The following is a 14,591-nucleotide window of genomic DNA, read 5'->3' on the forward strand; positions in this document are numbered from 1 at the left end:
GAATTTTAAAAATATAAATGAAATATAAATGTTATAAAATTTAATGACATATTTAGGGATTTATTTACAATACCTAACAGAAGTTAAAATTTTTTCAAGAAAATAATCAAATTACAATATCAATCAACGTTTTGAAAATATTCTTTTCTAACTATAGTAGTGCACTCTATTGTTCTATTTTATCTAAAGTTTGTTAATTTTCTTTCTTCTTTTTTGTGGAAACAACCAGTGCAAAGTTTTAACCCTAATCAGCTTTATCTCACTTTCTCTTTCTTTATCCTCTCTCTTTTTTTTCTCTACTTCTATCTCTTTGTAGAATAGTAGCTTTTCTATAAATAGGATCTGCATGGCAATATGTCATCAAAAACAGTACAGTATGGATATTCTGCAGTTTTTACACAGATAAAAGTAATATATCATTAGCGATAGAGAAAAAAAAACCTTCTGTAGGATGTACAACTCTAATCAAAATGTCATAAAAGTTAACAGGCTAGCGATGAGAAAATTATAACATAAAACTTTGGGGACCAGATTAACCATCTAATGTCCAGAATTTAATTATAAGGTACAATACATCTGGAGTAAATATATTAATTTTTGGTCAAAATAAATCATCTGATTTCAGAAAATTTAAATTTACAAGACATTTTAGCATATCTACTATATTGATTTGTTAATTTAAGAGCTTCTCTTTTAATAATGTTGTCATACTTGTTTTGTGTGAAAATGTTGGATGTTATTGTGAAGAATTGTGCATTCTTTCTACAGCTTATCTTATTCTAAGCATACCAATTTTTATAATTAATAAGGACAAATATGTTCATAAGTTGCGCAACAAAAAGCGACATAATTATATGTGGATTTATGTAATTTTATCTTTCCGTCCATTTATCTTTCATCCACTATTTATCTATAATGAAACTATCAATCTATCTACCCATATATTAATCTAATCATCTATTCATTTGTGTGTAATATATTTATCAATCTATCCTTTGAACTACCAATGTATTTATAACAATATCTATCTTTCTATCTATACACATTACACCTTTCTATTTATCTAATTTGCAATCTATCTTTCTATCTATATACATCTAGTTATCTATCTATTTATCTTAGTTGGTTGTTTGGATTGGGACTCTGAGAGTTATTTATCTGGAATGAGAAAACAATATATATCTATATATCTAAATCTATCTTTGTATATCTACTTATCTATTTAATTTCTATCTATTTTTTTTGGAGGTTTGGATTAGGAGTTGTTTATCTGGAATAAGGAAACAAAATCTATTTATTAACTATTTAAATATGTATATCTATTCTATCTTTTTTTTATCTACTTTTCTATCTATTTTAGTTGGTTGTTTGGATTGGGAGTTGTTAATCTGGACTGAGGAAAGAATATTTAATTCCACGAGGCAAACACAAAATAGAAATTTAAATTAATAGATATACTAGATCTAAATACACAATCAGTTAACTGACCCTGTAAGAACACGGTGTAGGAACAATTCTACAAAATTATTGGTTAGAATGTTTTTATTTTATCCACATATGATAAGTCAACAATTAACATTTAATTTTTTTAGATAAATGTTATAACGTCCATATAATTCTCATATCAATTTTATGTTACTAAATATAAACAACACCAGGAAGGGAGGGGACCTTGGGCTGAAATCTATTGTATTTGTTAAAATAACGACTTTAAGGCCTTAAATTGAATTTTTTTAGTTTGTTCATTAATTTGAGTGTCCAACTTTTAACCATTAATTGTAATCTTCAGCAGGGGGAATTTTGTGTATCATCATCAGGGATGTACACCAAATTATCCACCATTGTCTTATCACTTTAGATACCTGAAACTAAACGCTTAGTCTGCTAAAAATCCCTTCTAAACTTGGATTATTGTGTCTGACAGTCTATCTAGAGTAATAAATCTATTATTAAAATTAAATATTTACAGATTTTCAACTCCTCCAAGGTTAAATTTTAATCTAAAGGGATAGTTCATTTCCATAACAGTTAAATATCGCAGCGTATTCAAGTACAGCTCCAAACTGGTTTTAATCCAGTGGAAATTGTTGGATTCGAAGCAATGCTTGAAATTTAGTTGAATAGAGTAATAATTCTTCAAATAGAAATTTAATAGAATTATTAAGATCTTCAAATTTTAAAAGTACCTGGAGATACAGTTTGTTGAAATAAATGAGGCAAAACTAGTGTTTCTTAATGCAAATCGGTAATTTCACAATCCTTGATCTCTTATCGGAGCTAAAGTTGCAGGGGAGACATGCGTTTTTCCAATCCTTTGTTTAAAGCTAAATTGTTGTTAAAATAGGCATTCCAAAAAATTATACATTATGTGTTTGAAAATAAGTAGGAATATACAGAAACGATTTGACTTTACTGATGTTACAAAAGGAAAATTTATTTTGTCTAATATATTATTAGAAAGAATATATAAAGCACATAAACCCCTCCTAAAATCTTAAAATTAATCAAGAAGGGGGGAGGGGATATTTTTTGTGTCAGAGTTTTACCTTACTATAGATTAAGCTATATTGGGTACAGGGTAGCCAGGTAGATTAATCTATATTGGGTACAGGGTAGCCAGGTAGCCAGGTAGATTAAGCTATATTGGGTACAGGGTAGCCAGGTAGCCTGGTAGATTAATCTATATTGGGTACAGGGTAGCCAGGTAGCCAGGTAGCCAGGTAGATTAAGCTATATTGGGTACAGGGTAGCCTTGCAATGTTAGAACAACCCAGGCACAAAATGGTATTACTGCTGGGAAAAAAACTTTGGGGGAACCGTAGATCAAAAGTCAGCATATCACTCGTCTCATTTTAATTTAAAAATATTAAGACAAATTGAATTTTTACAGGCAAAACTATGAATTCTTTTTCAAGAAAAGAAAATATTGGCAGGAAAGTTTAAGAACATTTGTTAACTATGAAAGCTTGGAAAACATGAAACTGCAAAATAGCTTGAAACCCTGAGAAGGCCATTTGAATGATTTTTTAGGACACTTGAATAAAAGTATAAGTGTAGATGGATAACGCAGACAACTACCTGGTTTCAGTGGTGGGGACCTTTTTCGTTTGCAAGCCAATTGCTCTCTGCTCTTTTGTATGATATTGGCATGGATAAACGACCAAACGTTCTTTAGACAACCAACCAAGAACAAATTAATTATAAATGCATTGTTAAAAGTTACAACTTAATTTGATCCATGTTAATTTTCCCATTTTTGTTAATAACTCACTCGCCAGACATAGCATACATGTTACTCAAACTAATACCTTTAGAATGTGTGGGGGAGAGGTGCACAGAAGTTTCCAGGTCTACGATATTTTCAACAAAGTTATCAATATCAGGTATTCAGCTATATGCTAAAACTTAAATCATTTTAAATCGTGTTAAAAAGTAAATTAATTTCGAAATATCTAATATACATATTTCCCTCGATTATTTAGTGATAATTAAAAATTAAACAATTTTGAGTACTTTTGGAAGCGAATATTTTAAAAAATTTTTAGATAAATTATGTTGAATTGGTTATGTAATCTAATTAATGTCAGCAAATACTCTTTCTCGTATTCATTCGAATCCGGTGGATAGGAACCGGTTCTCATCCATACGAAAAAGCTATGTCTAGCATCGTATTATATCCAGTTTTCTACGAATATAGAAATGTACAATCATAAGATTAAAACCAGTTTTTTTTAGCCGGTGCCTCCGGCACCTCGGGGCTAAAAAAACTAGTTTTAATCTTATAATTGTACATTCTATATCCGCGGAAAGCCGTTTATAATACGATACGAGAAATAACTATTAACTCATTCTGTCCACCAGTCCTCCTTTTCTCTGTAATGTTATAAGTAGGATAGTAAAAATCCAGTTTCTCAGCAGTTTTCAAAAATATGTAGATGTGCTAAATTTCTGGTGAATATTCCCAGAGCAAATGCGCATTTATTGAAAATATTTCCTTTGTCAGACAGATCATGCATTATACTCTGCTAGTATTTATTATTTGAAAATAAATTGAAAATTAGAGGGAGGGTAATTTTTTTCTATTCCTAGCCCCTTCAGGAAGTCTTGACCCTGCAAGGTTTATACCTGATGTTCCCATAGCCTGCGGGGCCACCCAGGTTCCAGTATAACCTACTCTTATCAAACATAAAGTAGTAAAGAAAACAAAGGAAAAACTACTCCCCGTAATTTTTAATCTATTTTAATAAAAGGGACATTTCTGTGCTTGACTAGACACTATGTCTGCCTGTCTGTTCTGATAGGTAAGTAAATTGGTAAATGACATTGTTACCATCTTTGAAAGGTATATGCTTAATAAAAAAATGATGTTATCTAAATTTCAGAGTTAGCTCGCTGTATCCAACTAGACCTGGGTACTCTATAACATGGCATTCAGAGAACCCACTTCCAAAACATATTATCAACAGGATCAATGAACAGGTACATATCACCTCACAGACATATTTCCGAAGAAAGTAAAATGTAAAGCTTCTCTTAAGCCCAGAGAAGGTTTATGATTATTTCAATGGAGTGTAACTTCACCCTCTAAAAATTTTAAAAAGATCGACTTTACCCAACCTCTCTTTGCTCAAGTTTTTTCTACAGGCCTATTGTATCGGAGAAGCTATACCTATTACCTAAATTGAAACATGAATATTACCTTAATTTAATTTCACTAAATATCAAAACTTTGTAGCAACAATACACTTTAGGTCTGCAAAATGCCCCTTTCATCTAAGGAAGGCTGACCAGTCAAATAGCATCAAACCTTCCCTTGTCATTTTATACAGTTTCTTTGTGGCAATCATCAATATTTACCTAACCTAAATTAACCTATAAAAAGCTTCTGTGTAAATACGACGAAACCCGCTACTTCGTTTTCTTTCCATGATCCCAATATTATAGGACAGCAAGATGTTGGACAACTATGCAAAAACTGGAAACCTAGGGAATAACGGGCACCAGGACCTGCAGGGATCCAGCCACCATGTCCAGGCTGTGTCACAGAGCTCCAAAATTCATACCTGGACCTCTCACACGTATGTTCTAGTGATTATGACTGCTTTATTTTCATCTACACAATAAACAAAGCTACATCATAAAACATTTTTAGAGTTGAATCAAAGTGAATTTTTTTGACATCATTACAGAAAAAAAATAGTGTGAAAATTTTAAGAAAATAAATATCATCTAAATAAAAAAGTAAAATAGTGAAAATCTTCAACAAAAAACTTAAAAATTTAAAATCTTACAAGATATAGTTACTAGATTTCAATTTACTAAAAATTATTACATCTACATAAAATCATATATGAATGAAATAGGGACAAGGGATATAGCAACGAATGAAAAAAATAATTCTTTGTCAATTTTTTTCATCATAATTATTTTTTCTATAAATATCTATATACAATTTAAAGTAAATAATTCGACATACATACCTTAAAGGATTTATTTTTATAAATCCTATTTTGGGCCAAATCCAATAAAATTTACTAGGCTAGCTCAGGATAAAGGTTTTAAGCCTTACATTTATATGAGTATTTAAGACCCAAAACACTTAGTCTAGCCTAATAAAGTAAATAGATTTTTGCCTATAATGAGGATAAGTAGACAAAAACTTCAGATATCTTTACACAAAAAGTAAGAAAAATAATATCCAGAAAATTACAAATGAGATATCATTACTTACTTCAAATAAGATTGACGGAAGAAAAACTTTATAGAACACAATTTGTGTTTTAACAAAATAATAATAATGTTTTATATTATATATTAATTAACTTTAATTATTCAATATCAGTTATTGTTAAATTAAATTTCATCCAGTTGAAAGGAAAGTAAAATGAAAAAGAGATAAATTTCAATGATTTTAAGTTCCTTGCAAGTTCATAATAGTTATATATCGCATCGTATTATAAACAGCTTTCCGTAGATATAAAAATGTTCAATTATAAGATTAAAACTAGTTTTGTTAGCCCAGAGATGATTGAATTGACGGGCTAACAAATCTGGTTTTAATATTATGATTGTACATTTTTATATTCGTGGATTTTTCAGCATGGCTTAGATTTGGTTCTAATCCAGCGGAAATTAATCGGCTTCGAAGCCATACTGGAAAACCCTTACCAAAAAGTAATATTTAAACATTTATTGTTAATTTTTGCATTAAAATATTTTTAATAAATTCATTTTATGAAATTATTTTATGTTATAATGATTTTATATTGTTATGGTTTATTCATATAGATATATATATCTTTGTTGTAAGTTTAATATCAATGATATGTCAGCTTATTTTAATCTGTTTGAAATAGAAATTTATCGTTATTTTTTTGTTTTCTTTAAAGGTAATTTACATAAAAATCAAGACCAACATCCATAATTGATATATATTAAAACGTGAGAAAAATCACGAAACCATTCACAATTTTTATAAAATAACTTTGACATTCATGTTTTGTATGTTGACTGACAGACTGATGGTCAAAGTAAATTATATAATGAACAACGGGAAATTTTATTTTGCAAAAAATTGAAAATTGGACCAGAAATACAAAGATATCTTCCCTTTCATCATTGAACAAAAAAGTCCCTTAGAACAACAAGAAAAATAATTTTGATACTGTCATCCAAAACAGTTTTAAAATCGGAATAAAAATACCAAAGATATGGGGTAAGATGTGAAAAATATAAATATAGCCAAAAACCTGCTTCGCTACTAAAAAATCATTCTAGTTCACTTACATAAATGCAATATTTTATGATATCAGTTGAGATATGACCTTGCATGAGCATGCAATGGTATCTAACGGTAGGTATCGTTGATCTAATTTGATATGACTGAATCCACTAATGATAAGTAATGCAATTGGGATTTACAAAATTTAACCCTTCTCCCTTCCATCATATTTAGAAAACTATAAAATTTGAAATATAACACTATTTTACTCAAAATTAAAGAGACAAAAAACGTTATAGGGAGATTGGGGAAGTTAAATTGATAGGCAAAAACCGTCCCTCGAATATAGGAAACTAATATATACATTCACAATTTGACATCAATAAAGCATTTAACGAAAACAAATAACCAAATATTTTTAATGTGTTATTCCTCATTTTATATTCCAACTGTTTCAACAAAAGCAAATAAAGAAATAAAACATGTTTTGAAATTAAATATTTAGTTCAATAAAGCAAATATAATCTTGCTTTACAGTTGGGGAATTAAAGAAGATATGAAAAATTGGGTCATGGGTTTCATCGTATTTTCATAGTAGCTTTTGAAAGGTTATTTTAGGTTAGTTTAGGTTAAGTAAATGTTAGTGATTGCCCCACAGGGCTAGAGCCCCCAGCAGGGGCTAGAAAAAGGAGAAAAGTTACTGTGAAAATAAGACGAAACCAGCAGCTTCGATTTCTTTCAATGATCCGAAATATTATTATGCATTCACAACATCTTTACTTTTAAGGACGCCTGCAAGAAATAACACGCTTTAACTGCTGAAAGACTGCCACAAGAAGACCCAATACCCCAAATTATAAGCCTTCAGCTTTAATAACAAAAAAGTTCTAGGCATTTCAAAATAGCATTTTATGTACAATGGAATTTTTGAAAGATTTCCAATGCTCATAAAAGAAAAAACAATATTAAATTACGTTGCCAAGACATAAAATTACAACCTTATCTTTGTCAGAAACTTAGATTGCCTGTAACTGATTACATTTTTACAATAAAAACACCACATTTCATAGTCAAAATCTATGAAAAAAATTCGATTTAAATTGCATTTTTAAACGAAAATCATAGCGGAAACAAAGGGGTAAACTAATACAAGCTTAGCTGTGATTGGTTGTTAAGCTGATTCAGCCTTCTGATTGGCTACAGTACATTCGGTACAATGCAAGTAAAACTTAATTTTTTTTAATGATTTTGACTATAAAAATGGGTATTTTTATTGTAAAAATATAATTAGTTACTGGAAACCTAAATTTATGACAAAAATAAGCTTATAATTTTGTTTCTAGGCCACGTAGTTTAATTTTAAAGTTTTCAACATCAGCATTGCAATTCTTTCAAAATTTCCATTGTACATAAAAAGTCATTTTAAAATGCCTAGAACTTTTTTGTTATAGAAGCTGAAGGCTTCAAATTTGGGGTATTTGGTCTACTTGTAGCAGTCTTTCAGCAGTTAAAGCGTGGTATTTCTTGCAGGCTTCCTTTAAGACCATTTTCAAGGCTGTATCGCCCCCACCCCCTTTCCGCCACAGTTTTTTGTATTGCATTATATAGAGAGAAAATAAAAAAAAATTGCTTTAAAGCTGATTGATTGATATAAATACCTATTTTTAATATTTTTTTATTAGATAAATATCGTCTTCATATCCATTGTAGGATTACCGACAGGATGACTGGCTTAAAAAGGATGGATGTTTAATGGTTAGAAAAATCTTAACAGAAAAAAATAGCCACTGCTTACAGACAGTCAAGCAAAAATACAGAGCTGATGACAGACAGACAGATTACGTAGTAGCTTTGGCACTAATAAAGTCAATTTTCCTCAAATATATGTATGGAATATCGAAGTGTCCCACTGTTAGTTTTTATTCTTTGTTAAATCAAGCAGAAAACTGTTTCTTTAGATCTTTCTATAGATAAGAGCAAGTAGTTGTAATACTAGAGATAAATTAGAGCAAAACACTACGGTACTATCATTTCATGATTCCTATGTGTCAGGGAGATGTCGGGTTCGAATCTGGACATACTTGTTTGCATGTGAAATCTCTACTAATATTAGGGGTAATATCTTTACCCATGAACAGAAGCTAAACTGGCCAAATAGGATTTTACTCTTTATTGTTATTGACAAAATAAGAAAAAAAGTAGTATTGTTACTCTATAACTAAGGTTAATCAGTTCACCCATTGGATTTTCTTCACTAAAATCATTTTATTGACTTTGACTGACTTAAATTCTATGTATCTTACATTATTGTGAATATGTTTTAAACCTTTTTCTAATCAGTCTATAAATTTTTTATCTAATGAACATAGTAAAGTAGTAGAACATAGAAAAAGAAAAAATATTCAAATATTGAAACAGAAAAGTTTTAGGAAACCATTTTATTATCTATTCTAAGACCTAAAATAAAATCTAAATATCTATATTTTATATACATACAACTGAAGATTAATTTACAATACAAATGTAAAAGATTAGAGAAAGGATTAATATGAGGTAATTTTTTATTCTTTCTTTTATTTTTTAACAGGAAATTAATTGTTTTGAGATGGTGAGAGCTGTATGGTGACTTCTTCCATCAATATCTAGCACTGGTACCCATCTATTGATATATATATGGAAAACAAAACTTTAAAACTAATAATACATTAACGTACCAATTGCAAGAGAGACATCAAATATTTAAGAAATATAGAAATATGTGTTTTGGGAAGATAGAACAAGAAATAATTGAAAAAGATTCATTTTATAGTAAAATTATTGTTCTTTTTTACATATCTTTTTAAAATGCTGTTGATTTAAGCTACATTACTATATCAAACTAATGTGTGGAATTAACCTGTTATAACTTGCATCATATTCCAAAATGCTTGTGGGAAAATACTCATCTCTTAAAAAGAAATATTTATACATTTTCTCTTTATAAAGCAAAGATTGAAGTTGTTGAGTTACCTTCTGTTCCCAGTCTCATAGCTGCCACCAGAAGCAACTACTATATTGTTCATTGTATTCAGACTGAGACCTGTTTAAATAAAGAAAAGAAATGTAATAGACTATGGGCTAAAAAAAATATTTTAATTTTATGATTATACATTTTTATATTCGTAGAAAACTGTCTATAATACGATGCTGGACACGGTTTTTTTTCATATGGATAAGAACTGGTTCTAATCCACCATAATAATAATCAGTTTCAATTGAATATGAGAAATATTGTTTATTATATTTTTAGAAATATAAACAAGGATGGGCAAGTTCAATATTACCATAACTTTAATAAACTCACAAATCAGAGGACAAGTCTAAAATTTTTAATACAAATAAAAAAGTTTTTAAATACCATTTAGAACAGAAAGACATAGAGACTTAAAGAATTGGTTTTCTACTAATAATTGCTGAAAATGTACCTAATCTGGGCTGGGGAAGAGCTTCAACATATTTCCAATTCGAACTTCCAAGGACTAGACAAATAACATAATTTAGTGGAAGATAATCATTTTTGTAAAAAAAATGCTAGATATTTATAACTCGTAAATTTAATCAAATTTGAAATAAAGTACCTACCTAAAATTTCAACAGATTCGAGTGCATCTTCTCTAGAATTTACCCTTCCTCCAGCTACCATTATAGCTTCTAAACCTTCATACATAAATCTGGTACAGCCATGAGTCCACCTTAATTTTTGATACAATAAGTTTTGAAGACTATAGTTACTCAATTGTCTTTTATAATTTCTAGAATATTTTTTGATTAGAAACTTCCACACTTTCAAGAGAAGTAAAGAGATACAAAAGCTTTAATGTATTGAAGTTAACAAAAGTTTTACCTTGCTTGATTCATCCTGGGAAGATTTGTAACAAATCCATAATCCAAATCATACACTTCTACTATATCAAGAGCATCTCCTTTTTTATCATCATTGGCATCACCATCCTGTCCACCAGTCAGCACTATCTTGCCTTTGCTTATTGCAACTCCACAGTGCTTAACAAATATAGTAAAAACAAAAGATTAATAAAATTATAAGATTGTTGTAATAATTGGATTTTGAAAACCTGCATTCGTCTTCTTGTCAGATTGAAGCTTGTTTTCCAAGTTTTTCTAGTAGACCCAGCAGAAGTTGACAATTCAAGTAACTCAGAAGTGCTATGTTTTTCCTGTCCATTGTAACCACCTGGTTTTATGAAACAGATGCAAATATAAGAAAATTTATTTCTCGCATCGTATTATAAACGGCTTTCCGCGGATATAGAATGTACAAGCATAAGATTAAAACTGTTTTTTAGCCCCGAGGTGCTGAAGGCACCGGCTAAAAAAACTGGTAGAAAGCTGGAAATAATTCAATGCTAGACATAGTTTTTTCGTATGGATGAGAACCGGTTCCTATCCACCGGATTCGATTTAATACAAGAAAAATAGATATTGCCAAATGTATATTGGATAATACCTGAAACCAGAAGATTATTTCCAGTTATAACAGCATCAGCATAGCTTCTCCCCTCATTCATACTAAAAATTGATTGCTTCTTAATTTTTAATTAAGCTTATTCTTAATCCTGAAATCTTGTAAGCTATCCAAATGGAAAAAATATATAATTAATATATATTTAGTCTGCAAATAAACTTGTTTTAGAAAATGTTTTCATACTCAGAAAATCTTTCCCAATGATGATCTCTCATAAAATCCCATGTCCAACACAAGGTTTTGTCATCATCACTTCTTGCCCCACATGTTAGGATTCTAAAAGATTTATTATAAAGATTATGAGTAAAGTTTTTTATTAATTTTAAAAACTAAATTTTGTATTGCATTATTTTAAACTAATAAAACAAAAAATACCTGTTATCAATCAGTTCTGAGAAATGGTCTGCAAGTTGAACACTTAAATCTGGACCATGACAAACGTTTCCCGAATCAACTAAAAGTTTTAGTTGTAGAAATTTTGGTTTAAAAAAATTTAAATTTTTGATTTAGTTAACTTTGATAATTTGATTTGATTCAATACAAAACACTAAAAATATTTTTACTTATGGTTACTTCTTTCATAAATGTTCCATTCCAACCTCCTATCAATACCAAGGATTCAGTTCCAGAAGAAAGGCTCCTTAGAATAATAAGCTATATGTATTTTATCAGTAGTACAAAATGGGTATTTATTTCATTGCATTGTATTAAAAACAGCATTTGGAAAAGTTTGAGTTTAATTCCAGTTTTGTTGGCTGTGAGGTTAATCAAGCGACATCAATTGGTTTTAAAGCCATTCTTGAAAATACATTACAAACCAGCATCTACGTCTATCTAGGAGCTTTGTGTTTGGAAGAGTATGGGACAACAGAAAAATAGCCCGAAACCCTCACATGATTTGAATCTAAAACTTATAATACTCTAAACTATAACAAGACCTTTGTGAAGCTTACTTAAAATAGAATTAACAATTGGTGCGGTGAAATAAAAACAAACCTTGCTACTTTAAATAAAAGGATAATGCAGTTTCTGTAAATCCTTACCATGATAAGCTACATTCTTGTGTGCCACATATATCTATTTCACTAGCAGAACCATAACAGTCACCCCTGATATATTTAGTGGGTATTTTTACATATCTTGATAAAAATAATATACAAAACAAAGCTTTAAAATCTTTTGGATGAAAAGGAGCAGTAAAGTTTGTAAAATATGTCAAATATAGGAAGATAAAATCTCTTAAGAAATTCATTATATTATATTTTGAGTTATTGAGAATGATTGGCCAAGAACATATTTTTTTACTATTTTGCAGAATTTACACTGACACCAAAAAAATTTTTACCTGTCACCAACACATTCTCTAAATCTTTTCCTTACACCACCTCTGTAATTAATTTCAGATATTTTTTTTTTATTTTGTTTACAAATATCTTAACTAACTTGGTTGCTAAAGATTATTACTTACCTACAGGATGTTGAACATGAAGAAAATGAAGACCAGTTTGCCCATTCTTTTCGCTTGGAATATCCATATGATTGAGAATTTTTGGTTGAACATCTGTACCGACAACTAATTTTGATTATATAATAGGATATAATGTAAATCAAACCTTTGTATTATAAATTATTAAAAAAAAACACAAATTTACCTTCTGACTTGAGTATCTAAACCGTTACATTGAGTAATCTTGGCAGTTCTTAAAGAAATTAAAAATAGTTTAAAACTTTAAAAATTTTCAAAACTTAAATTATACTAATTACCCTACTATGGAGTTACCAGAAATGGTTTCACAACTTCTTGATCTTGTCTTGTTTCCTGAAGATAAACTTAATTGAAATTACCAGAAATGATAAGATGAATCTTTTAATTTACTATTTGTACCTGGACAACCATTACACACAGTCCACTTGCTCCAGGTTGTCCACTCATATATTTCTTAAAAAATTAGTGTAGATAAAATTGAAAAACATTTTAACAATAATATTATAATCTTAGACTTATCACCTGTATCTTTATGTGTAAAGATTGTTTGTGGTATTTTAGTTGTACTTGTTCCTGTAGTTGTTGTATGTATTGAGGTGGTAGGTGTTGTTGTTGTTGTGGTTGTTGTCATGGTAGGTCTTGTTGTGGTAGTAGTTCTCGTGGTGGTTGTAGTTTTTTTTGTTGTTGTAGTTCTTGTTGTGGAAGTAGTTTTTGTTGTTGTTGTAGTTCTTGTTGTGGTACTAGTTTTTGTTGTAGTGGTAGTTTTTGTTGTGGTGGTAGATTTTGTTGTGGTTGTGGATCCTCTTGTTGTTGTAGTAAAGGCAATTGTTGATGTTGAAGAAGGCAATAAATTACTAAGACTGTCTATCAGATTCCTGATAAATGATTGTGCATCCATATCCTTGACATTATCCATTTTTGATGGCATTAAATCCTTCAGTGCATTTTGCATTGCTGAATTAATATTTACTGTTTCATCATCTGCAGAACATGCTACATTTGGGTTTTTAGAAACTAATTTGTCTAAAATAGAAATAAATAATCTTACTTTTTATACCTTGAGCTAGGTTTTTTTTAAAACAAATTTCTAATGAATTATAAAACATTTTTAAAAATCTAAAATAAAAATGATACCACATTCAGTAATTTTCTCCATATACTCTTCATATTCTTCCTGAATAAGTTATTAAATACCATTAACTTTTTTTGTAATTGTTGTTAATGAAATGTCAATCCTTTTTACCAATGTAATTATTACCTCTACATGGTTATATGTACAATTATAAGCTTTTGATATTTCCACAATATCAACCGCAGACAGCTGGGCCTGAATACAAAATTCATAAAGATTTGTCTACTTCTTGAAATAAAAAAGAACTTAATTTTAGTTTTAACGAATGATAATTTGATGTTTTTCAATCTATTACATGATAAAAAAATGATCTTGTAGTAAACTCACTGGATAACCATTGTTTAAAGTATTGTTTCTGAATAAGTTTCTGTATGGTTTCTTCATTTCAAGACATTTATGATTATCAGCACATGGTATAGTTGCAGAATAGTGCATGATACTATTGAAGTCATATGGAGTCTAGTATCAATGAATTTTATTATAAAGAATGTGAATGAATATCCAAAAAAATATCCTAACAGTAACAATAACAGGATGTCTGTACATTTGATAAGCATAAGATCTTTATAACAAATGAAATGATAAGCTTCTCATATGTTTAGGAAGGGTTCTAGCTATTTTAACCAATATCCCAAGAGAAATCAACCTTAGAAAAAATTTACCATTCTCCCAAAACAAATTTTTAACTAGGTATTCTTTTTAAAACTAAAATAAAAAATGATAGCTGACT

The 14,591-nt window shown here is 29.4% G+C and overlaps 2 protein-coding genes across 2 annotated transcripts in view; one reads left to right on the forward strand and one right to left on the reverse strand.

The window, feature by feature from the left end:
• Positions 1-6,369, forward strand: part of LOC145326947 (uncharacterized) — a 41,494-nt gene extending 35,125 nt beyond the window's left edge. Inside the window, exons 11-16 of the mRNA XM_080170396.1 lie at positions 1,361-1,421; positions 2,387-2,425; positions 2,889-2,931; positions 3,313-3,383; positions 4,383-4,479; positions 4,945-6,369. Coding sequence (XP_080026522.1) covers positions 1,361-1,421; positions 2,387-2,425; positions 2,889-2,931; positions 3,313-3,383; positions 4,383-4,479; positions 4,945-5,124 — 491 coding nt within the window. The 3' untranslated portion in view covers positions 5,125-6,369. The remainder of the gene's footprint in view (positions 1-1,360; positions 1,422-2,386; positions 2,426-2,888; positions 2,932-3,312; positions 3,384-4,382; positions 4,480-4,944) is intronic.
• Positions 6,370-9,141: 2,772 nt separating this feature from the next.
• LOC145325576 (uncharacterized) lies at positions 9,142-14,399 on the reverse strand. Its single transcript, XM_080168545.1, has 21 exons — positions 14,189-14,399; positions 13,988-14,056; positions 13,864-13,903; positions 13,252-13,752; positions 13,129-13,182; positions 13,008-13,062; positions 12,896-12,943; positions 12,712-12,816; positions 12,589-12,630; positions 12,287-12,352; positions 11,807-11,883; positions 11,619-11,697; positions 11,427-11,519; positions 11,226-11,287; positions 10,834-10,952; positions 10,605-10,762; positions 10,343-10,452; positions 10,186-10,239; positions 9,731-9,800; positions 9,618-9,668; positions 9,142-9,380 (listed from the first exon to the last, which is right to left on the reverse strand). Exons 1-21 carry the CDS (start codon positions 14,294-14,296, stop codon positions 9,302-9,304), a joined length of 2,040 nt encoding a protein of 679 aa, XP_080024671.1. The 5' UTR covers positions 14,297-14,399; the 3' UTR covers positions 9,142-9,301.
• Positions 14,400-14,591: the final 192 nt, after the last annotated feature.

This window comes from Acartia tonsa, chromosome 8 (genome assembly GCF_053477335.1).
Source record: "Acartia tonsa isolate MP-2025a chromosome 8, ASM5347733v1, whole genome shotgun sequence".
NCBI lineage: Eukaryota > Metazoa > Arthropoda > Copepoda > Calanoida > Acartiidae > Acartia > Acartia tonsa.